Source organism: Plecotus auritus, assembly GCF_963455305.1.
Source record: "Plecotus auritus genome assembly, chromosome: 10".
NCBI classification, from domain to species: Eukaryota; Metazoa; Chordata; class Mammalia; order Chiroptera; family Vespertilionidae; genus Plecotus; species Plecotus auritus.
Window position 1 is genome coordinate 35,072,334 of NC_137785.1, and position 25,022 is coordinate 35,097,355.

The 25,022-nt window shown below is 45.6% G+C and overlaps 1 protein-coding gene across 6 annotated transcripts in view; it reads left to right on the forward strand.

Moving 5' to 3' along the window:
- The window catches only part of SIPA1L3 (signal induced proliferation associated 1 like 3), a 355,228-nt gene that overhangs the window by 275,924 nt on the left and 54,282 nt on the right, over positions 1-25,022 (forward strand). For 5 of the 6 annotated variants that reach the window (XM_080644838.1, XM_080644840.1, XM_080644841.1 and 2 more), the window contains 3 exons: positions 7,245-7,496; positions 9,523-9,660; positions 21,431-21,558. In XM_080644838.1, coding sequence (XP_080500964.1) covers positions 7,245-7,496; positions 9,523-9,660; positions 21,431-21,558 — 518 coding nt within the window. The remainder of the gene's footprint in view (positions 1-7,244; positions 7,497-9,522; positions 9,661-21,430; positions 21,559-25,022) is intronic. The other variant, XM_080644843.1, reaches the window with a different exon arrangement.

Below are 25,022 nucleotides of genomic sequence, written 5' to 3' on the forward strand. Positions count from 1 at the left end.
TATCAAAACTTCTGGGATGCAGTGAAAGCAGTAATAAGAGGTCTATCTCGCCAAAACCGGTTTGGCTCAGTGGATAGAGCGTCGGCCTGCGGACTGAAGGGTCCCGGGTTCGATTCCGGTCAAGGGCGCGTAACTTGGTTGTGGTCACATCCCCAGTGGGAGGTGTGCAGGGGGCAGCTGATCGATGTTTCTCTCTCATCGATGTTTCTAGCTCTCTATCCCTCTTCCTTCCTCTCTGTAAAAAAATCAATAAAATATATTAAAAAAAAAAAAAGAGGTCTATCTCAAGAAATGAGAAATCCCAAGTAAACAACCTAACATCATATCTTAAAGAGCTAGAAAAAGAAGAACAAAAACAGCCCAACGTCAGCAGAAGAAAGGAAATAATAAAAATTAGAGCAGAATTGAATAAATAGAAAACAAAAGAACTATACAAAAAATAATAAAACAAAAAGCTGGTTCTTAGAAAAGATTATTAAAGTTGACAAACCCCTAGCTAGACTCACTAAGGAAAAAAAAGGAAAGACCCACATAAACAAACTCAGAAATAAGAGAGAAGTCACCAAAGATATTACAGATATACAAAGGATCATACTAGAATATCATGAAAAACTATATGCCACCAAATTCAATAATCTAAAACAAATGGATAAGTTCCTAGAAATATATAACCTTCCTAGACTAAATCATGAAGAATTGGAAAATCTAAATAGATGGATCAGCAGTGAGGAAATTGAAACAGCCATCAAAATCCTCCCCAAAAATAAAAGTCCAGAAACAGATGACTTCACCAGAGAATTCTACCAAATGTTCAAAGAAGATTTAAAACCTATCCTTCTCAAACTCTTCCAAAAAATTGAAGAAGAGGCAATACTTCCTAACACATTCTATGAGGCCAATATAACCCTGATACCAAAACCTGGCAAAGGTAACACAGAAAAAGGAAACTACAGACTAATATCTCTGATTAATACAGATGCAAAAATCCTAAACAAAATACTAGCAAATTGAATACAACAGTACATCAAAAAATAATACATCACAATCAAGTGGGGTTCATTTCAGGGGCACAAGGGTGGTTCAATACATGCAAGTCAATCAGTGTAATACACCACATTAACAAAAGAAAGAATAAAAATCATGAGCTTGTCAGTAGATGCAGAAAAAGCATTTGATATGACATAACATCCATTTATGATTAAAACACTCAAATAAGAATAGAAGGAAAATACCTCAACAAAATAAAGCCATATAGGATAAACCCGCAACTACTTAATGGTGAAAAATTGAAAGCTTTTCCTGTAAGATCAAGAACAAGACAAGAATGTCCACTTTCACCACTTTTATTCAACATAGTGCTGGAAGTCCTAGCCAGAGCAATTAGGCAAGGGAACGATTAGAAACAATAAATAAATACAGTCAAGTTGCAGGATACAAAATCAGTGTGCAAAAATCCATTGCCTTTCTGTATACTAATAACAAAACTTCAGGGGGAAAAAATTCCTTTTGCAATTGCAACCAAAAAAATAAAATACTTACAAATAAACTTAACAAAGAACATGAAAGACCTGTATCCTAAAAATTACAAAGCATTATTAAAAGAGATTGAAAAAGACACAACAAAATGGAAAAGTATCCCATGTTCATGGATTGGAAGAATCAACATAGTTAAAATGGCCATATTATCCAAAGCAATATACAGATTTAATGCATTCCCCACCAAAATCCCAGTGTCATTTTTTAAAGAAATAGAACAAGAAATCATCAGATTTTTATGGAACCACAAAAGACCCCCAAAGAGCCAAAGCAATCCTGAGAAAAAAAGGATGAAGCTGGAGGTATTGCACTACCTGACTTCAAATTATACTACAGAGCTACGATAATCAAAACAGTATGGTATTGGCAGAGAAACAGACACACAGATGAATGGAACAGTAGAGAGCCCAGCTATAAAATCACATGAATATGGACAGGTAATTTTCGACAAAGGAGTCAGAAACACAATGGAATAAAGATAGTCTCTTCAATAAATGGTGCTGGGAAAACTAGAAAGCCACATGGATTATAGTTTGTCTTCACGTACAAAAATTAATTCAAAATTGATCAAAGACCTAAATATAAGACCCAAAACACTAAGTTGCACAAAAGAAAAGATAGGTATCAAACTTAAGGACTTTGATTATAGAGAACATTTTATGAATTTGACCCAAAGGCAAGGGAAGTAAAGGCAAAAATAAATGAATGGGGACTATATCAAACTAAAAACTTCTGCACAGCAAGAGAAACTGACAACAAAACAAAGAGGCAGCCAACCAGATGGGAGATATTTGCGAACAGTATTTCCAACAAAAATTTAATTTCCAAAATATAAAGAACTCATAAAACTCTATACCAAACAACCCATTAAAAAAGTGGGCAGAGGATCTGAAAATAACCTCTCCCAAGAAGACCTGTGAACAGCCAATAGCTGTATGAAAAGAAGTTCAGTCTCGCAATTAGGGAAATGCAAATCAAAACTACAATGAGATACCACCTCACATTTGTTAGAGTGGATACTATCAATAAAACAAGCAATAACAAGTGTGGGAGAGGTTGTGGAAAAAAGGGAACCCTCATTCACTGCTGGTAGGAATGTAGACTGGTACAACCACTATGGAAAGCCGTCTGGCAATCCCTCAAAAAATTTAAGAATAGAGCTACCATATGGCCCACCAATCCCTCTCCTGAGTATATACCCAAGAAACTCAAAATCATGTATCTGCAAAGATATATGCACCCCTGTGTTCATTGCAGCATTATTCATGGTGGCCAAGACATGGAAACAGCCAAAGTGTCATGCGATAGAGGGCTGGATAAAGATGTGGTACATATACATAATGATACTCAGCCATAAGAAATGACAAAATAGTGCCATCTACAACAATATGGATGGACCTTGAGAACATTATGCTAAGTGAAATAAGTCAGTCAGAAAAAGCTAAAAACTAAATTATTTCACTCATATGTGGGATATAAAACTGAAACTCCTGGACACAAACAGCAGTGTGGTGATTGCCAGAGGAAAAGGGGTGGAGGGAGAAAGTGGTCATAATATAAGATGACATGAGAAGATTTGACTTTGGATGGTGGGCACACAGTGCAATATACAGATCTGGTAACATAGATATCCACCCCTGAAACGTATATGTCCATGTTGATCAGTGTCATCCCAATCAATTTAATAAATATTTAAAATAATAATACAATTAAAAATTAAAGAAGAAAGTGAAAGAGAGACTTTGGATTCTGAACATATGGGAAGAACAAGGAGGCTGTCCACAGAATTGGCTGGAGAAGACTAGCCAAACAGAAACTGCCAGAAAGAAATGCCTGTTTATTAAGCACCAGACTTTCTACTAATGTATCTAGAATGCTCACAACCACCCCATCTTACAGATTAGGAAACTGAGGTTTTTATAAGGAAATCTCTTACTCAAGGCCATTGAGGCCATAAGGGGCAGAACTGGAATTTGAAAGAGCCCAGGAGCCCTGCCTCTCCACCACTGTCTGCTGCCTTCAACCTGATTGGATGAAAAGCAAGGACCTACAACCAAGATTACCCAGCAAAGCTCTCATTTAGAATTGAAGGTCAGATAAAGAGCTACGAAGACAAGAAAAAGCTAAAGGAGTTCATCGCCAACAAACCAGTATTATATGAAAAGTTAAAGAGTCTTCTTTAGGAAAAAGAAGGAACCCAGCCAGTGAGGTTCAGTGGTTGGGCATTGACCTATAAAACAGGAAGTAATGGTTCAATTCCTGGTTAGGGCACATGCCCAAATTGCAGGCTCAATCCCCAGTAGGGGGCGTGCAGGAGGCAGCCAATCAATGATTCTCTCATTGATGTTTATCTCTCTCTCCCTCTCCCTTCCTCTCTCTGAAATCAATAAAAACATATTTTTTAATATGTTATTGATTTTTTACAGAGAGGAAGGGAGAGGGAGAGAGAGTTAGAAATATTGATGAAAGAGAAACACCGATCAGCTGCCTCCTGCACACCTCCTACTGGGGATGTGCCCACAACCTAGGTACATGCCCTTGACCGGAATCGAACCCGGGACCCTTCAGTCCGCAGGCCGACACTATCCACTGAGCCAAACCGGTTAGGGCAAAAACATATTTTTTTAAAGAAGAAAAATAAAGATCAAAAATATGAACAATAAAATGGCAATAAATACATATCTGTCAACAATTAAATCTAAAAATCAAAATAAACAAGCAGAACAGAAACAGAATTAAATATACAGAGAACATTTTGATAGTTGCCAGATGGGAAGGGGGTTGGGGAGATGGATGAAAAAGGTGAAGGGATTTAGAAGTACAAATTAGTAGTTATAGTGTAGTCATTGGGGTTGTAAAGTATAGCATAGGGAATATAGTCAATAATATTCTAATAACTATGTAAGGTGTCAGATGGGTATGAGATTTTTCAGGACGGTCACTTGTTTTATAATGTCTTATCACGGGTGTACACCTGAAACTAATATGTATGCCAACTGTAATTTAAAAAATAAAAAAGAGCCCTGACCGGTTTGGCTCAGTGGATAGAGCGTCGGCCTGCGGACTGAAGGGTCCCGGGTTCGATTCCGGTTAAGGGCATGTACCTGGGTTGCAGGCACATCCCCAGTGGGAGGTGTGCAGGAGGCAGCTGATCGATGTTTCTCTCTCATCGATGTTTCTAACTATCTGTCCTCTCCCTTTCTGCTCTGTAAGAAATCAATAAAATATATTTTAAAAAAAATAAAAATAAAATTAAAAAAATTAAAAAATAAAAAATAAAAAAGAATGATTAGAAAAAAAATGATTGGAGAAGGTTTCCCTCTTTGAGGTCATGCCCCGAGGCTTCTAGCCAAAGGTGAAGCTATTAATAACTGGGGGACAGCCGGGGGTGGGGAGGAGTTGGGGACCCAAAAAATTACCCAGTGGTTCCCAAACCACCGCACAGTGGGCCAGTGTGTATGGTGGTTAATTTTGTGGGCTTTGGAGTCCACTGTTGGTTTGTTAAATTTTAATTCTCACCTAAGGATATGTTTTTATTGATTTCAGGGAGAGAGAGAAACATCAGTCAGTTGCCTATCATTCGTGTCCAACCAGGGAGGGAACCCACAACCTGGGTATGTTCCCTGACCGAAATCGGACCTGCAACCCTTCAGTGCATGGGACAACACTCCAACCAACTGAACTACACCATCAGGGCTCAACTGTGTTTGAATGTAGTTTCATTTCTTACTGCCTGTGTGACCTTCTCTGTGTTTCCGTGTACGTCTCTCTAAAGTGTGATGGGCTGATCAGGATTAACAGAACCAACTCAAGCATGATAAAGCAGAAGAGTGACTGTGCTGGCTTATGTGCTTGACAAGATTGGGAGACAGGGCAAAATTTAGGCAAGGCTCTGTGCAAGGACTCAGGCACCCTCATCAGGAATCTATCATCTGCCTCTTTTTCTGCATTACTGTCATTCTGAAGCCATCTCCTACTTCATGGGGACAAAGATGGCCCACTCCTCCTCACAGCCCCAGCTATTGGTCTCCCCAGCTCAGCAGCCACAGTGAAACAGAATTTTCCTCCAGTAGTTTTAGAAACAGTTCCGGAGTTGATGCCCACTGTGTCTGATTGACCCCACTTTAGGGCACATGGCAGTGGCACATGGCAGTCGTATGTCAGTCATGTCCAGAAGGAGAGAAGTTTCTGACTGGCCAGACCTAGGTCACATGCTCTTACCTGGAGCCAAGCAATGGGGTCAAGCCCTACCCAGAACCCACAGACCTGCTTTCAGGAGCCAGGTGTGGAAGCTGGGCAGGCAACAGCAGGTGTGCACTGCCTGGGGCCAGGATGCTGCCCTCCTCTACTTCTACCCAGCCTACCATATCTACGAACTCTGTTAGACATTTGTGTTCTTGTCATTCCTCACCTGGTACCATTCTTCTCTGGACTGTCAGTACCATTCCTCTCTGACTGTCACAACAAGCTGCCAAATGTCAGCTCTGACCTTCATGCTGCTGAGGAGCAATGTGTCTGCCAGGTGCCAGAGCACACCCTCGGGTCACCTTTTGATAACTTTAGTAGCCATGTCCTGGGCTCGCAGCCACCAAGCCCTGAAAGTTCCCTGGGCTCCAGAGGACTCAGGAGAGTCACAGAGGACTGGCTCAATGGGGGCATGAGAGCTTCCAAGCCAAGTACTCTGAACTGAGCTCCCACAGCTGCTGGGAGGTGGTTTTCTTGAGCATAGCTCCTTCCTCAGGCTCAGAGCCCTCCTTGCTGCACTGCAGCCTCAGTGGAGAATGCCAACCCAGCCCAAGAATCTCCCCACCTGCAGCCAGAAATGCTGCAATTCCTGTGCCAGCCTGGTCTGGGTGAGTCACAGGCCGTTAGTTCTGCATTTATTTCAAGGTTCTGGATTTTGTGGCTTTTTTTTTTTTTTTTAATCCTCATCCAAGGATATTTTTCCATTGACTTTTAGAGAGAGTAGAAGAGAGAGGGAAAGAAAGAGAAATATTGATGTGGGAGAAACACATTGATTGGTTGCCTCCTACACAAGCCCTGACCAGGGCCTGGGCCGGGGAGGAGCCTGCAGCCAAGGTACGTGCCCTTGACCAGAATCGAACCCGTGACCCTTCAGTTCACAGGCCAACTATCTACTGAGCCAAACCGGCTAGGTCTGTGACTCTTTTTTTTTTTAACCATCCTGTAAAGTAGGTCCCCTGCTCTTCTTCCAGCTGTCATTGAAATTCTTGGAACAAAGCAGATACTATCCTTTGATCCTAAGGATATCTCCCTTTCTTTCTTTTTTTTAATCCTCATGGAGGATATTTTTTCATTGATTTTTTTTTTCTTTCTTAGAGAGAGAGGGAGAGACAGAGAGAAATATTGATGTAAGAGAAACACATCGATTGGTTGCCTCTTGCACATGCCCCGACCAGGGTCCAGGCCCAGGGAGGATCCTGCAACCTAGGTATGTGCCCTTGATGGGAATCAAACCCGGGACCCTTTGGTCCATAGTCCAACACTCTATCCACTGAGCCAAACTAGCTAGGATGGGATCTGCCTTTCTGGCCCCAAGTACTGCTAAGGGGGGCCGAGCCAGTCCATGGAGGACACTGGCTGACTTGAAGCCTGGGTCAGGGAGAAGGGAGAGGAAGGAAAATGAATAGAGAAGGAGAAGAGGGGCGAGGAGATGAAGTCAAGCCTAACAAAGTTTCTTTTCCTAGGGGGTGGCCAGAGACCTACGACGCGAATACCTCGGAGCCCAAGCCTGAGCAGGACAGCATGCCCTCCGGGGGCCGGCCCCCCTACCGCAGCAATGTTCCCTGGCAGTGGAGTGGGCCCGCCTCCCACAACTCTCTACCAGCCTCCAAATGGGCCGCTCCTGCTACCCCCGGCCACGCTCAGTCCCTGAGCCGGCCCCCGAAGCAGACCCCCATGGTCCCCTTTCGGGAGTCCCAGCCTCTGCACAGCAAGAGGTAAGGACCCCCAAGGGCATCAACCCCTGTCCCTGCCTCCCTCCTGTCCTTTTCTCTCTCCTTCCTTTTCTTTCCAGTCCCTTCTAAGTCTTTCTCCTTTCCTTCTTGTCCTTTGTCTTCCCCCCTCCTCCCTTCATTCATCCATGCCTTCCTCCCTCTGTCCCTGCCTCCCTTTCCTTCAACTTACAATCTGAGCTTGTTGTGTGAGGGCCTAGTGCTAATAGCTCAGTGTCTGAAGTGGAAATTCACCATACTATGTATGGTTAAAACTATATATTTTTTAAAAGGTCAAGGGACTGATAAGCACAGAGTATAGGATGGGATAACTTCCTGAGGGAGGCAGGGAAATGGGAAGGGGAACAGCCCACATGTGTATAGGTATTGCTACCATTCTAGTTCAAAGAGTTTATTGTGGTGACATACCTTACAGATAAATTCTTTTGAATATCCTATCTAATAAAAGAGTAATATGCAAATTAACCATCACTCCACGACAAAATGGCAGCACCCAGTCTTCCCAGCCCCACCAGAGTCCCCCAGTCTCAGGGAGGGCTGCCGCTGAGAACCCAGAGGCCCTCCAGACCCTTTATAAAAAACAAAAACAAATTCACTCCCCACAGCACAATCCCCTCCCAGCAGTGGCAGCCTGGGGTCTCAGCCTGGGCGGGTCACGCACCCCCAGGGCGCGATCCCCTCCCAGCAGCAGCAGCCTGGGCTGGGGTCTCAGCCTGGGAGGAGCGCTCACCCCCAGGGCACGATCCTCTCGCAGCCACGGCAGCCTGGGGTCTCAACCACTGAGTCACACTGAGGCAGATATGGAGGAATCTTAAATGTTTCTTTTTATTTTTAAATAAATTTTATTGATTTTTTACAGAGAGGAAGGGAAAGAGATAGAGAGCTAGAAACATCTATGAGAGAGAAACATCGATCAGCTGCCTCCTGCACACTCCCCACTGGGTATGTGCCCCCAACCCAGGTACATGCCCTAGACCGGAATCGAACCTGGGACCCTTGAGTCTGCAGGCTGACACTCCATCCACTGAACCAAACCAGTTAGGGCTGTCCAATATGTTAAAGAAAAAACCCTATCTAATAAAGAGGGAATATGCAGAGGAGGTCATTTGGGGGTGACCAGGTTGTCAGGGGAGGGCAGTTGGGGACTATCGGGCCCGGCAAGGGAGCAGTTAGGCGTCGATCAGGCTGGCAGGGCAGTGGTTAGGGGGTGATCAGGTTGGCAGGCAGAAGCGGTTAGGGGCAATCAGGCAGGCAGGCGAGCAGTTGGGAGCCAGCAGTCCCGGATTGTGAAAGGGATGTCCGACTGCCTGTGGGATCGGGCCTAAACAGGCAGTCAGACATCCCCTGAGGGGTCCCAGATTGGAGAGAGTGCAGGTTGGGCTGAGGGACACCCCCCGCCAGTGCATGAATTTCGTGCACCAGGCCTCTAGTGTTATATATTAAAAGATAAAGGAAGGCCCTAGCTGGTTTGGCTCAGTGGATAGAGCGTCAGCCTGCGGACTGAAGGGTCCCAGGTTCAATTCTGGTCAAGGGCACATGTCTAGGTTGCTGGTTTGATTCCCCAGTAGGGAACCTGCAAGAGGCAGCCAGTCAGTGACTCTCTCTCATCATTGATGTTTCTATCTCTCCCTCTCCTTTCCTCTCTGAAATCAATAAAGATATATTTTGGCGGGGGGGGGGAAAGATAAAGAAAGGTTTTCAAGAAATGGAGGAATCTAAGCTGCAGAGAAGCATGTCGTCCCAGGACGACAGCCCTATCAGACCCCGGTCAGGGCCTCAGTGGCTGAGGGCATGGGAGGCCAAAGTGGGAGAGGGGGAGGGGACGGCAGGGGTATCCCCAGCTTCCTGCTGCCCTTTGCTCAGCAGCCCTCTCCACCCCCAGGGGATGCTAGCAGATAAAGTAGATGGGATGTGGTTGGACCTGAGTGAAAGGTCTGTCTGTCCCTCCTCTGTGAGGGCAAGGGTATCTTCCTCACTCACCTACCTTCTTCCTCCCTCCTGTCTGTTCCAGGCCTGTTAGCTTCCCAGAAACCCCTTACACAGCATCACCAGCAGGGGTCGACAAAGCCCCTCCCTACCGACAGCCTTCTGGGAGCTTCTCCACCCCAGGCTCGGCTACCTACGCAAGATACAAGCCATCCCCAGAAAGGTCAGAATCTCCACTCTTTTCAAACTAAGGAATCTGGTGAAACCTGGGGATCCTTCTTTCCCAGGAAATGCACATACCCTATAAGTCCAAGGCCGTTTTATGGGGTTCCTGGCACCCTGCAAGTCATCAGGTCATCAGAGGGTTGGCTGTGCCTGAGCTGGACTCCTGTTGGCTTATCTTGCAGCAGAATATTGGTTGCCACTTTCTTGATACCTATATCACTTGTTTGAGCAAGAGAATTCGCCTTCCACCATGGCCATATATTTCTCTCTCCAGCCGCACTCCCCAAGACCAGGCCACCTGCATTACCCAGTTTTCATAGCCTCTCAGGCTTCAGTCCTGTCCCCTTGGATCCTTCCCCAGTCTGGTAGCCTAAGGGATTGTCCCAACTCCTCCATGACTCCACATGCCTCCAGGATAAACCCAGCTACCTTCAGCCCTGGTGCCCTGTGCACTTCCTCCTCTGGGGTCCCAGGGACCCCCACCATTCTCTTGTCATCAGACCTGAGCCATGGGCCTCATTCTGGATGTCTCCCTTTGTCCTTTCCTTTACTGTGGTCTTCAGCCTTCTGAGTATATCTGCCCCTACCCTCACCTTCTGTCCCCACTGCCCCACCCTGGACACCTCCCTGAACCCCCAGCTTCCCTCCCACTTCCTCTGGTTCATCCTCCACTCAGCAGCCAGGGGAAATCTTTCTATATCTGGCCATATATGTCCCCTGCTCCCGGGTGTCTTAGAGCCCTCAGGACACAGCCTCAGTGCCTCCCTGTGGCCTCCAATACCCCACCTGTCTCTCCGGCTTTCTGTAGTGCCACATGTCATCATCACTGGTCACTTCCAGTTTCTTAGGTAGGCTGTTTGCATTTCAGTTCTCATGTTCTTACCTCTGCCTGGTTAATTCTTCACTCTTGACCCTCACATCCCACCCCTTTCCTGCCCACTTGAGCACTAGTGCTCCTCCTCCAGGAAATCTTTCCTGAACCTCCCCCAGCACTAGGGGCTACCACTCTGCCCCTCAGTTCCCTGAGTATTTCCTGACCTTGAGCATTCTCCATTCTATTAGCCCAGTTGAGAGAGAGAGAGCACATTCATGCTTTTCAAGAGCTAAGACCTTCCCAGTTCATCTGTATGATTATCATACAGCACAGATCTGGCACATGGTAAGATTCTTGGTATATGTTTGATGAAAGGATGGAGTAAGTTAGTGATTGTGTTTATATAAGGCCACCTGCCATAAGACCAAGGATCAGTCCACTAAGCTAGTGGGTCTCCATCTTTAGTGTGCCTCAGAATCACCCAGGAGGAGGACTTGTTAAAATACAAGTTACTGGGCCTCTCCCTCTAGTTTCCAACTTGGTGGGTCTGTGGTAGAATGTGCCATACCAATGCTGCTAGTCCAGGAAACACTTTGAGAGCCACTGAACTAAACCACTGTTTGATTGAAAGCCTCTGCTGTAAAATGGGGAAAACATACTCTTTCATCTTCTAGTAGGTACCATTCAGCTTTCATTCAGCAAAGGGTCCCAAGAGCTTTTTGTGTGCCAGGTTCAGGGAAGAACTATTTGAAATACTTTTCAGGGGCTCTTGTTGTCAGTGTTGCTGACTGTGATGGGGAGAGGGTCTTAGAACCGATGGGCACTCTGATGCATGCTCAAATAGACTCAAGGGGAGTACAGTCCAGCCCCAAAGTTCTAGGCTGGCTATCTGGAAGAAGTGACACTTGAATGGGGCTTTGAAAGGTTAGTAAGAGTTTGCCACAGAAAGGAGGGAGTAAGCAGAATCGTATGGAACACAGGAGGCATGGAGAGGAGTCATGCGTAGGGGTGATGCTACTGATGACTCCAGAGAGCTTGTATTTTTTTTTCAAAGGTTCGGTGTCCTCCATTATTATTATTTTTAAACTTTTCATTGGAAATAATAACAATTCACAGGAAGTTGAGAAGAAATGCACAGGGAATTCCTTCACCTAGCCTCCCCAGTGTTAACATCCTGCTAACTAGGATATAATATCAAACCAAGGCATTGATACAATCCCTAGAGGTTCTTCAGAATTAATGCCCTGAGCATGCATGAAAACAAGTTTCTATTTCTCTGGGATAAATGCCCAAGAATACAGTTGCTTGCCAAGATAAGGAATCAACCTAAATGTCAGTCGACAAATGAATGAGTAAAGGAAATGTGGCATATACACACAGTGGAATATTATTCAGCCATGAAAAAGGGTTATTCGGCTATTTGCAACAGCATGAATGAGCCTGGAGGGCATTATGCTAAATGAATTAAGTCAGACAGAGAAAGACATATGCTGTATGGTATCACTTCTATGCAGAATCTTAAAACAAGTCAAACTCAACAAAGAGAATAGAATGGTGGTTGCCTGAGGGTGGGGGAGATGGGGAGATTTTGCTCAAAGGGTACAGAGTTCCAGTTATGAGATTAATAGGTTCTGAGATGGACAGTATGGTGGCTATAGTTAAATCAGTTAGCCGCCACACGTCCAAAACGGAAGGTCCGCTGCTTGTGTCTATAGATGCTTATGGGAGGCAAATGGTTAATAACTCTGTATTATACACTTGAAATATGCTGAGAGAATAGATCTTAAGCATTCTCACCCAAAAAAAGTAACTGCATGAGATGATAAAGGTGTTAATTAACTTGATTGTAGAAATCATTTCACAATTCATATTGTGCACTTTAAATATATTACAGTTTTATTAGTTATACTTCAAAGCTGGGGAGAGATGTTTCTGAGAGTGCTCCTTGCTCAGCAAATTGAGAACAGCATTAATTCAGTGAATGGGTGAACTGACTACTCTGTATTGCAAGTAGAGAAGTGTTTAGAAAAAAATACAATTGCTTTATTGTGTGGTGTGTCCATTTTTAGTTTTAAAAGGAACTGCCAAACTATTTTCGAGAGTGGCTGTACTATTTTACATCCCCCTGGCAGGGTAGGAGTGCTCCAGTTTCTCCTCCTCCTCAACACCGTTTGGTGTCATCACTGGTTTTTGTTTTAACCATTCCAATAGGTGCGTAATGATATCTCACTGTGGCTTTAATTTGCATTTCTCTAATGGCTAACGATGTTGAACACACTTTCATTGCTTATTTGTCAATTATATCTCTTCAGTGAAATGTCTTTTGCCCATTTTCTAATTGGATTTGATGCTTTTTCAATGTAGGAGAATTCTTTCCATAATTTAGACACAAGTCCTTTGTCAGATATGTGATTTGCAAATATTTCCTCCCAGGCTTTAGTTTATCTTTTCATCTTAACAGGGTCTTTTGCAGAACTAAAGTTTTAATTTTGATGAGGTCCAAACTATGATTTTTTTTTTATGGATTATGCTTTTGGTATAAAGTCTAAGAATTACTTGCCTAGATCTGGGTCCTGAAGATATTTTTATGTTTATTTTTCCAGAAGTTTTATAGTTTACATTTAAGTCTATGATCCATTTTGAGTTAATTTTTGCAAGAGGTGAGAGGTTTAGGTTGAAGTTCCTTTTATTTGCCTACAGATATCCAGTTTGTTCCACCATTTATTGCAAAGGATCCATTACACTGCTTTTGCCCCTTAAAGCAAAAATTCATTGGAAGAGGAAATTAATTGGTCACATTTGCATGGATTTATTTCTGGGTTCTCTAGTCAATCCCATTGATCTATCTGTATGACCTCAGCTCCACAGATGGATAGTTGAATTATTTCATTTTGCAGAAGGAAAACTGAGGTTCAGTGAGATGAATGCACTTAGTCAAGGTCACTCTTCTGGGAGTTACTGAATCAGGACAGGAACTTGGGCCTGTGTGATTCCAGAGGGCTGGCCCTGACTCCAGACTCTACTTCCTGCCAAAGAACCCTGAGCTCATTCTCCAAATTAGGGCAACATCGCTCTGGCCAGTGTGGCTCAGTGGATAGGACATTGGCCCATATTCCAAAGGGTCTTAGGTTCAATTCCCAGTCAGGGGCACATACCTGGGTTGCAGGTTTGATCCCCAGCACTGGTCAGGATACATAGGGAGAGGCAACCAATCGATGTGACTCTCACATTGATGTTTCTCTTTCTCCCTCCCTCTCTTAATTCCTTTCTCCCTCTCTCTAAAAATCAATGGAAAAAATATCCTCAGGTGAGAACAAAAAAAAAATTAAGGCGGGAGAGAAACCAAGATGGCGGCATAGGTAAGCACCTAAACTGCTGCCTCGCACAACAATTTCAAAACTACAACTAAAAGACAGAACAGACACCATCCAGAACCACAGGAAAGCTGGCTGAGTGAAAATTCTACAACTAGAAGGAAAGAGAAAAGCTCACAGAGAATTGGAGGTACGGCAAAGGGTCTTTGTGTGCGCAGAGGGAAGGGCGGCTGAGAGCCTGGCTGACTTTCTCTGGCGGAAGGGGAAAGGAAGCCCCCGACCGCACTGAACCCCAGTTCTGACTGCACTGAACCCCAGTCCCGGGCGAAACCCCGTGGACCCAGGCTCATACAGGGGGAGTCTGGACTGTCAGGTAGAGAGAAAGGCACTCGGAGACTCGGAGACCCGGGGGAGACCCGGGGGAGCCCCAGCAGGCAGGGTTCCAGAGGCGCGCGCGCCAGTGTGCACAAAGGCTGCGGAGGTTGCCACAGGCTTTCCCTAGCAGAAGGGAGTCCGAAGCTCCTGACTGCACTGAACCCCAATTCTGACTGCACTGAACCCCAGTTCCAGGCGAGCCCCTGGGGACCCGTGCTCTTACGGGGGGGAATCTGGACTCTCGGGCGGAGACTCGGGAGCCAGGGAAGGCAGAGGTCTGCAGGCACGCACGCGCACAAGGGCGAGGCTGACTGGAAGCCAGACTGTCTGCTCCACCCTGAGACTCCACCCCATCCAAGCTGAGCACAGAGGCTATTGCAATTTGGCAAGTCTAATCTATAAGGCTGTCTCCAACACCGAACTTCTCCCAGTGTAGACACAGCTGATCCTTACAGCCAACTGGCCTGGAGGTCAATTCCTCCCAGTGATACCAACAACAATCAAGACTTAACTACAACAAGGCTGTACACACAGTCCACAAAAGGGTGCACCAAGAGTGTCCACCTCAGGTTAACTGGGGAGGCCGACCCACTGGGCCATATAGGAAACCTAGCACACAAATCTACCCTACCAACTCAGGGAAGCAATGAAAATGCGGAGGCAAAGAAACAGATCACAAACGAAAGAAATGGAGGAAAACAAACGACTGGATATAGAATTCAAAACCACGGTTATAAGGCTTTTCAAGAATATCCTAGAAAAGGCTGATAAATATAACGAGACCCTCGAAGATATGAAAAAGGACCAACTAGAAATTAAACATACACTGACTGAAATAAAAAATATTATACAGAGACCCAACAACAGACTAAAGGAACACAAGAATCAAGTCAAAGAATTGAAATACAAAGAAGCAAAAAACACTCAACCGAAAAAGCAAAAAGAAAAAAAAATCCAAAAAATTGAAGATAGTGTAAGAAGACTCTGGGACAACTTCAAGTGTACCAACATCAGAATTATGGGGGTGCCAGAAGAAGAGAGAGAGCAAGATACTGAAAACCTATTTGAAGAAATAATGACAGAAAACTTCCCCCACCTGGTGAAAGAGATAGACTTACAAGTCCAGGAAGCGCACAGAACCCCAAACAACAGGAATCCAAAGAGGACCACACCAAGACACATCATAATTAAAATGCCAAGAGCAAAAGACAAAGAGAGAATATTAAAAGCAGCAAGACAAAAACAGTTAATTACCTACAAGGGAGCACCCATATGATTGTCAGCTGATTTCTCAACAGAAACTATGCAGGCCAGACGGGAGTGGCAAGAAATTTTCAAAGTGATGAATAGCAAGAACCTACAACCAAAATTACTCTACCCAGCAAAGCTATCATTCAGAATTGAAGGGCAGATAAAGAGCTTCACAGATAAGAAAAAGCTAAAGGAGTTTATCACCACCAAACCAGTATTATATGAAATGCTGAAAGGTATTCTTAAAGAAGAGGAAGAAGAAAAAAGTAAAGATAAAAATTATGAACAACAAATACATATCTATCAACAAGTGAACCTAAAAATCAAGTGAATTAAAAACCTGAGGAACAGAATAATCTGGTGAATATAATAGAATCAGGGGCATAGAAAGGGAGTGGACTGATAATTCTCAGGGGGAAAGAGATATGGGGGGTTCAGGAAGAGACTGGACAAAAATCATACACCCATGGATGAGGACAGTGCGGGGGAGGTAAGGGCAGAAGGTGGGGTGGGAACCGGGTGGACGGGAACTATGGGGGGAAAAAGGAGAAACAATTGTAATAATCTGAATAAAGATTTATTTTAAAAAATTAACAATTAAAAAAAAAAGAAAAGAAAAAAATAAGGCGACATGCATGGTTCCTGAGGGCGTCGCTGCCACACTGTGGCACTTGATGGCTGTGATTTTGTGTACTATGCTCTCTGGCATCGACAAGTAGGAAACTATTGCTTTTTCTTTGGACTCAAGCTCTTCTCACCCTACCCTTCTCTTTCCAGGGCTCTGGTGGAGCCTGCCTTAGCTCTCTGTGGCCCATTATCTCAGCATTTTTATCTCTATCAGCTGTTGGGCTTCAAGTTTTGCCAGATGTTCTTATCACACCTCATCCCTGAAACCCCCAGAAGTGTCTTTCACAGGCCATCACCAGCCTGCAGTAAGAGGCTGAGAGCAGGTAAGGGTGCCCCAGTGGCCTCTGGCCTCATCTCCTTTCCTCTTTTCCTGCTGCATAGTTGCCCCATGACATCCTGGAGCCTGTGTGTCCTGAGCCAGACATTCCAGCCCAGCACCAAACATTTCTCCTTCGGGACTCCTCTGTCTCATGCTGTCTTCTTCAGCAGGTTGCTACTTTTAGGAAGGCAAAGGTCCTCATAGACAGAACCTGTCTTGTGGCCCATCTTAGATTTACCAAGAGACAAGATGGCAAATTGGCCTACTCCTGCCTGCCATGTGAGTGTGAGCAAGTGACTTTCCCTCTCTGCACCTCAGTTTGCTCACAGTTAAAATGTCTTTCTCTGAGCAGTGTTAAGAATATTAAAGGAGGGCCACCCTTTACAGCACTTGGAAAGGTGCCTGGTACATAGTAAGTGCTCCATGAGGGTGATGACTGTTCCTGTTGAGTGTGGTTCCATACTGGCAGCTGGAGTACAGAGGCTGGCAGATGCAGTCCCTGTCCTCAGGAGTTTGCTCCCCTCCTGTGCAGGAATAATAACCCACCCACTCAGTTCAGAGCATTAAAAGGCAGAATTGTATGCCCAGCTCTGCAAGCCGGCAGGGCTGGACTGGGCCCTAGACTTTTGCTCATCAGACCACCTGGTTAGCTTTTATTTTTTTCCTGTTTTTCTCCTTCAGCTCCATAAAGAGTGGTACATTTTATTAGGAGGCATTTGACTGCAAGTGACAGAAAGCCTAACTCGAGAAGGCAGGAAGCATTAAGGGGCTTTATCATCACATAGTAAGTCCAGAGTTAGAGTGGGTTTAGGGCTGGTTAGTTCTGCAATGAGGTCCTCAGGGACCAGCTCCACTCATGACCCACGATGGCTACTGTGGCCCCCAGCAAAACCAGTGCCCTGCAGAAGAAGAGGAGAAAGCTTCTCTTTGTTTTCAAGAGTGCCCACTCCTGAATCAACCCCTGACAAGGTCCCATTGGACCAGCATGACTGTCTTAAACTGTCAGGATGTGCTCAAACCACATGGCAGCATTATCAAGGGCCGCCAGAGCAGAATCTGGGCTCCACCAGCAAGGACAAAGATGAAGATGGCTGGCTGTTGGAGTGGCAGCCAATAGTGGCTTCATTGTCTGCCCTACCCTTCCATTGTCCCATCAGTCAGGGTAGGAGATGGATAGCAGTGGAGCCTTCCACCTAGGAGAGGCTCTTCCTCACGTTCACGTCTTTCTTGTTCCTCTCCTCTGTGGCCAAGTGGGAAGCTCTGTTCCAACATCCCAGTAGCCCAACCCTGCTGATATTAAGGCAACCCCCACCTTGGCTTTCCTAGGGTCAGTCAGTCTGTCTAGTTTGTGCCTGGAGACGCTTGAAACTACAGCTAGTTAGTTCCTCACTAAAACCTCAAGCCCTTTAATTTTAAAGTGATTTCCAATTCTGAGAAAAGATAAGAATACGTTATATTTTCTCAGAAGATATTAAAGATATATTTGATCTCTTGTTCTAAGGATTTTTGCCCAGAGCTGTGCATGGTGAGATGCTGGAATGTCCTGCATTCAACTTGACCAGACATGGCAGTAATAGAATGGCCCTGAATGGGACTTATTTAGCACCCCAGAGAATGGTCAGCATAGGTCAATCAGTTTGCACTGAGATTTTTATGTGAATGGACAAAGTACAGGTTGTCTTGATTGAGGACAGTAGCTGAGAGATGAAGTATAGTAAATACAGGGGAACCTCGGTTCTCGAACGTAATTCGTTCCAGAAGGCTGTTTGAGAAGCGATTTGTTCGAAAACCAAATCATTTTTCCCATTAAAAATAATGCCAATTGAATTAATACGTTCCAGACCCCTTTTTCACATATCACTGCCTCCGAAATGCTGTCACCACTGGCAAACTGCTTTTCCTTTATTTAAATCAACAACAGTTTTTCTATCTCTTTAATGCTTGTGATTGTTGTTTTGTGAGCACTTTCTTTTTTTTTTTTTTAATATATTTTATTGATATTTTACAGAGAGGAAGGGAGAGGTATAGAGAGCTAGAAACATCGATGAGAGAGAAACATCAATCAGCTGCCCCCTGCACACCCCCTACTGGGGATGTGCCCGCAACCAAGGTACGTGCCCTTGACCGGAATCGAACCCGGGACCTCTCAGTCCACAGGCCGACGCTCTATCCACTGAGCCAAACCGGTTTCGGCTGTTTTGTGAGCACTTTCATATCCTTAGCAACATCAGCACACTCATGGCCTCTTTATGTTTTAAAATTGTGCTAATTATCTATTTCACCAGCAGCAAAAAAAAAAAAAAAAGAACATGAAAATATTCACAGCCCAATTTCCTGAGGTGTAGCCTGAGAGGCGTTTTTTTGTCATGCTGAAGTATCAGCATGAAGGGTTATCAGGTTGAGAACTGAAGCTGTATTAGAAAAGGGAGACATGTTTTCAGTGAACAACTTGGTCAAGAACCAAATTGTTAGAGATGGGACATGTTTGAGAACAGAGGTTTGACTGTATGTCCCACTAAAGTTAGGATTAGGTTTAGCCGCATAATATAGAAAGCAGATATTCAGATGAAATAGTTTATTTCTCCCACATTGTCAGAGACCCAGGCTCCTCTTCACCAATGCTCTGCCATCCTGGGCCTGTTGCCTGTTGGTCTTAAAAGTGGCTGCTGGAGCTTCAGCCTTAGGAGATGATGAGGCAATGGCACCCACAACACACTTCCAGAGATTTCCTGAAAGTCACATGCAGCACTTTTAACTCATGGGCCAGAACTGCAAGAGAGTCTGGGAAATGTAGTCTGTTAGCTGATGCTGCCCCAAATATTGTTGGGATTCTGTTAGCAGGGCAGAAGCAGAGAATAGATATTGGGGGAGCTGCCTTCATGTCTGCCACTCATACCTTCCACTTTCCTCTGATGGACCCCAGCCACTGCTGATGTTTTCCTTTAGTGCTCAGGATATGATATAGACATTTTGAAAAAATAGAATAAACATGTCCATACTTCAATTTCCAACTGTGGTGGAGCTACATTTTACCAGGTCACCCCATAAGGTGAAGATTGCTTATGCATTTTATTGTTTGGGCTCTCTCTTCCTTTCCTGGAGGCATTAGAAGTCAAGGTCTAGGAGGGCAGGGATAATATGTACACGCTGGGGAGGCGAGGTGTTTTTTTTTTTTTTTTTTTTTTTTTTTTTTTTTTTTTTTTTCAGAAAATCCAGTGCACCACTGAAGCACCCCTCTGCTGCCCTGGCAGTATTGAAGCCTAGGGGTTTGGAGTTGTCTTTGCAGAGGCAACCCAGGCTTTGTGGCTGGCAAGACGACCCTGGAGAAGCTAACTTCTGTTTGGGATGTTGGGGGTCCCAGTTTATCACCCTTACAATCTGCAAGTATAGACACAAGCAGCCGAATGGGGAATGTCAACATCCACTTGATACATAGAGGCTCAGTAACCCCCAGAGTACAGGGCCTGTGTCCGTGGGGTGCAAGTGACTGAAATTTGGCTGGTTCAAACATTGTAGGAATTTGTTATCTCACAGAAAAGGAGGCTAAGAGGCAGAACAGGCTTCAGGGAAGCTTAATCAGGTATTGTGACAGCATTATCGAGGGCCTAGTTCCTCCGCCTCCTCTTTTCCACCCTCAGCATTGGCCTCATCCATCTTCAGGCTGTCGTGAGAGGGCAACACAGACTCATGGTGTTATATCTGGACCCAGCAATGCATGGATGAAGAAGAGAGGCCATCTTTCCTCATCATTTCTCTTAAGAGCAAGAGACTTTTCTCAGAAGCTCTCCCCCATGCCCCAGTGGACTTGTGCCGTTTCAGTCAGGTTATGCTGAGTAACAGACATCTGAAACTCTCAGTGACTTACATCAGTCAAGGTTTGTTTCACACCCACACTGCAGCTCCACTGTCAGTTGGCAGGACACCTCTCAGGACACAGGCACCACCACCTCCCAGTCATTCCCCTCACAACTCATCGACGAGATCTAGTCACACAGCCCACCCGGCCAATCTAAAGGGGCTCTAGGAAGTGTAGTCCTGCCACCTCCTTGCCAGGTGGAGAGTCAGAATATTTTGTGGGAGTCTTAATAACTCACATCCTCTCCCATCTCAGTGGCCAAAATTGTGTCATTTGCCTGTCCTGAACCAACCCCAGGCAAGGCTGGTTTCTTTCATGACGAGCTCTGATGTGTGGTGGAATGGACACCAGGCAGTGTTCATCGGATTCACTCCAGGGCATAGAGAATGCCGCTGGGATTGAGGCCCAGGGTGAGACTTATGTCACGTCTCTTAAATCTCAGCCGCGGCCTGTGGGTGTGCAGAGCCAGCCTCCAGGAGAATCTTTGACTGGGAGATAACTTTATTTCACCTGTTCCACATCCAGTGTGGTAGAAAATGTTATCCCTTTTTTCAAATGGGAAAACTGAAACCGATGAGTTATGCTGCTTGTAAGGGCCTCATTCTGAGACCCGAGTCCACAGCTTCTCCCGCAGTGCCTTTCTCCACAGAGTCTGAAGTCCAGTTGTCCCAGCTCACCCTGGGTCATGTGTCAGCCTCAGGCTAAGTGCTGGCATACAGGATGTCATTCAGTCCCACAAGAAAGAGGCTGTTGTGATCATCTCTTGACAACTAGGCAAACTGAGGCTCCAAGTTGAACAATTGACTGCCTGGCTGGGCAAGAGGCAGTGGTGAGGTTTAAACCCCAACCTGCTGGCTCCAGGGCTCCTGTGTGTACACATAGACTGCCTTGTCCTGCTTTTCCCCACCAGAGAGAGGGAGCCCAAGACAGGCCCCATTTTACAGCCGAAAAACAGGATCCCTGAAAAGCCTGTGGGTAGGGACATCGCCTAAGAGCTTCTGCTCCTCCTCCCTGAAGAATCCCTCCTTGCCCAGCACTCCCTGCCATCAGCAGCTCCTTGGCCTCCTCCCTCAAGCTACAGCACATTTAGCCTCATCTAGCCTCCCTCCACTTGGGCTCTCCTGTGCTTAAAACCCACTGGAGACTAGCTCTCAGGTAATTTTGACACACCAGCGCTTCACCCTGCACTTGCCTCCTCTCACTCCCCTGCAGGTATGCGGCCGCCCCACACCCACTGCTGTCTTTTGATCCCCACTTTGGCCACGACGGAACATCCAGCGGGGACTCCTCCTCAGGTGGACTGACCAGCCAGGAGAGCACGATGGAGCGCCAGAAGCCAGGTAGGGAAGGCAAGGCTTCCCTGGGCCAGCTGTTCCCTCCCGCATCACCCTACAGGATCTCTACTCACACAGCTTGACGGGTGACACCCCTCCTCCTGGCAGATGGATAAAGCACACAGGAAAGCTGTGAGGGGGCCACACATAGATTAGAGAGGTCGCCCAGCAGAGCAGTGGGGACCACGGAGCAGATCCTTCTCCACCCAGACAGGGCATCAGCAGGGTGTCTGCCAACATTGTCAGTCAAGATTCAAGTACAGATGTGTGGCATGAAGGTGGCAATCGCAGAGGAAAGAGTTGAAAAGGACTAAAAGTGGTGCTCTCGGGAAGCAGAGCCCATTGGGTTCTGAGGCTTTTCATTGCACAAACCCTCCTGTTTTATATTCTTGACTATTACGTAGGTACAGCACATACCGAGAAAAGAGCCCAAATCATGAATGTCCAGTGTGATGACATATCACAAAGCAAGCATGCCATGTTCCACACCCAGAGCAAGAACATGGCCCGGGCCCCTCCCAGTCAACACCCCGCACAGGCCACCCCATCCTGCTTCTCAAAAGCCCAACTTCGTCTTACCTAGTTTTGAATTTCATGTATACAGAATGTAGAACTCATGCTGAATGCATGAGTCTGGCTTCTGTTACTCAATATTATGTTGGTGAAAGGTGGCCATGTGATTGTATGTAGCAACACAGTTTCTGAGTAGTTCTCATTCCATTATCTGAATGACCCACCACTGACTACTCCGTTCTAATGCTGATGGACATTTGAGTGGTTTCCAGTTTGTCACTGCTTAGACTGGTGTGGCTGAAGATGAGCACTGTGTCTGTCTTTTGATGAGCACAGGCTCACACATTTGTAGGGTATATACCTGGGAGTGGAATCGCTGGGTCATATGTTTAACTTTATAAGAGACTGCCAAACCTTTTCCCAAAGTGACAAACCATTTCACACACCCACCTATGACATCTGAGAGTTGTAGTTGCTCCATGTCCTCACCAATCTTTTGATTTCAGCCGTGTAGTAGTAGCAGCACATTGTGGTTTTAATTTGCACTTTTCTGGTGCCTGAGGAGATTAAGCATCTTCTCATCTGTTTATTCTCCTATATGTAATGATTATCATGGGTGCATACACTAAGATGAATATTTTCAACATAATTTTTCATAACAAACTATTGCCCCTTTGAAGTCTGAGAACCACTAGATGAATGGGCAGATTCTAAAGAAAGAAAACCAGTGAAATTATCAGACATTAGAGGGGAAGAGTGGAGATGTCAGCTTAGGGGATCTTCCAGAATTTCCAGGCAGCTCAGGATGACCATGTCAGCATGCTACCAGCTTCCCCAGGCATTGTAGGGTATGGAAGAGGTTGCATAGCCCAGGACTGGTGGCCTAGGGAAGTCCTTGGCATCCCAGCCCTATGGTGCCCTTAAACCAGGAAAACAGATGGACTCAGGCAAGTAGGTTGCCCTCCAGGGCCTGTAGACACCCTTGGTCCTACCTGTCCCTGCCTGCAAGTCTGTGATCTTGGCTCCAAGACAAACAGATTTGCATCTTTTTTTTTTCACCCCCGCCCAGTTCAGAAGAAGAGCAAAGTGTTACTTGGTGATCTCATTACACTAAAGTATAAATGAGGAGGAAATTTTTCCAGCATTCACCATGGGACCCAAATAAAGTGTCACAGAAACTCACCATTATTCTTACGTCGCCTTCTGTCTCCTAGAGCTTGGGTCCTCTGTCACTTCCTTGGGACCTTGTTATAAGTCAATTGACACCTACTCCTGCTCCCCTAGACCTTCCCCCAAAAATCAGGGCAAGCATCATGAAGTCTGGAATGTATTCAAATCCAGAAAAAAAGGTAGTTCAGGCTGGGAGGAGTCAGGCACCATGACAGACAGGATTTGCCCAGCCCTGAGCAGATGATGATAATCTTAGTAACAGCAACAGGGTTTTGTGTGCTTGTTGTATGCACACAATGTGTGCATACTCCACATTTCCTCCTATTTAATCACCTCAGGAACACAATAGAATGGGCATTTTTCTTAAAATATATTTTTGATTTCTAAGAGGAAGGGAGAGGGAGAGAGATAGAAAGAAACATCAATGATGAGAGAGAATCATTGACTGGCTGCCTCCTGCACGCCCCCTACTGGGGTTCGAGCCCACAACCCAGGCATGTGCCCTTGACCAGAATCAAACTCAGGACCCTTCAGTCTGCAGGCCGACACTCTATCCATTGAGCCAAACCAGCTAGGGCAGTGGTCGGCAAACTCATTAGTCAACAGAGCCAAATACCAACAGTACAACGATAGAAATTTCTTTTGAGAGCCAAATTTTTAAAACTTAAACTTCTTCTAACGCCACTTCTTCAAAATAGACTTGCCCAGGCCATGGTATTTTGTGGAAGAGCCACACTCAAGGGGCCAAAGAGCCGCATGTGGCTCACGAGCCACAGTTTGCCGACCACGGAGCTAGGGCTAGAATGGCACTTTTTACTGCCCCATTAGAAATGAGTAAAATGAGACACAGAAAGGTGGTCACTTGGCCGAGTTTCCTGCTGATAAGTGTCAGCATTAAGATTTGAACCAAGGCCTGTCGGATTCTAGAACCCCTCCTTACCCCACAATTCCTCACCCACAGAGTGTGGTCGTTTCTCAAGCCTCAGAGCACCCAGGTTGGGAAGGTGTCCCGAGGATCACCAGCTACCCCAAGTTCATGCATGGACATGGTTTCAGCATGTGAAGGGTGAAGCATGAGAGTCAGGTCATTGGGGGCCAGTTAGAGGATCAGTGAAGGGCCCAGGCTCAAGGCCAGCCAAGGGCAGAGCCAGGGACACTGAGGCAGCCGGGTTGGGGAAGGACCCTTGCCCTTCACTAACAGTACACCAGGCTGAGCACCAGGGATACAGTGTGAGCCAAGCAGGCATATACCCTGACAGTCTGCTAAGAAAGATGGACAGTGGTAAGTACTCACCCATAATGCTGAATGTCAAGTGTAACTAATAGTGCTGAGAGAAATTGGTGGCATTTGGGAGACTTTCTGAGCAAATCAGGCAAAGGAGACAGCGGGGAGAACATTCCAGAGGAGGGAAGAGCTAGTTGACAACCCTGAGCTAGCATGACTCTGGTGTTGGAGGAACAGTAGAAGGCCCATATAGAGACCTGATGGGAGGTGACAGGGACAGAAGGTGTGGTGCACAGATAGGATGGGATCTGCCTCAGGTGATCACAGGGTCTCTCTTGCTACATAGTGGGGACAGTGGAGGGGGAAAGATTGGGTGGGTTCTGGACATGGTCATTTGAAGGTAGAGTTTTTTGGTGTTTTTGTGGGTTTTTAATTTCTTTTTCTCATTTTGAAGGTAGAGTTGACAGAATTTCCTGATGCCTCAATGTGGGTAAGAGAGAAAGGAATCAAGGGTGATACCAGGTTTTTGGCCCGAGGAGCTGAAAGGATAGAGCAGCCATTG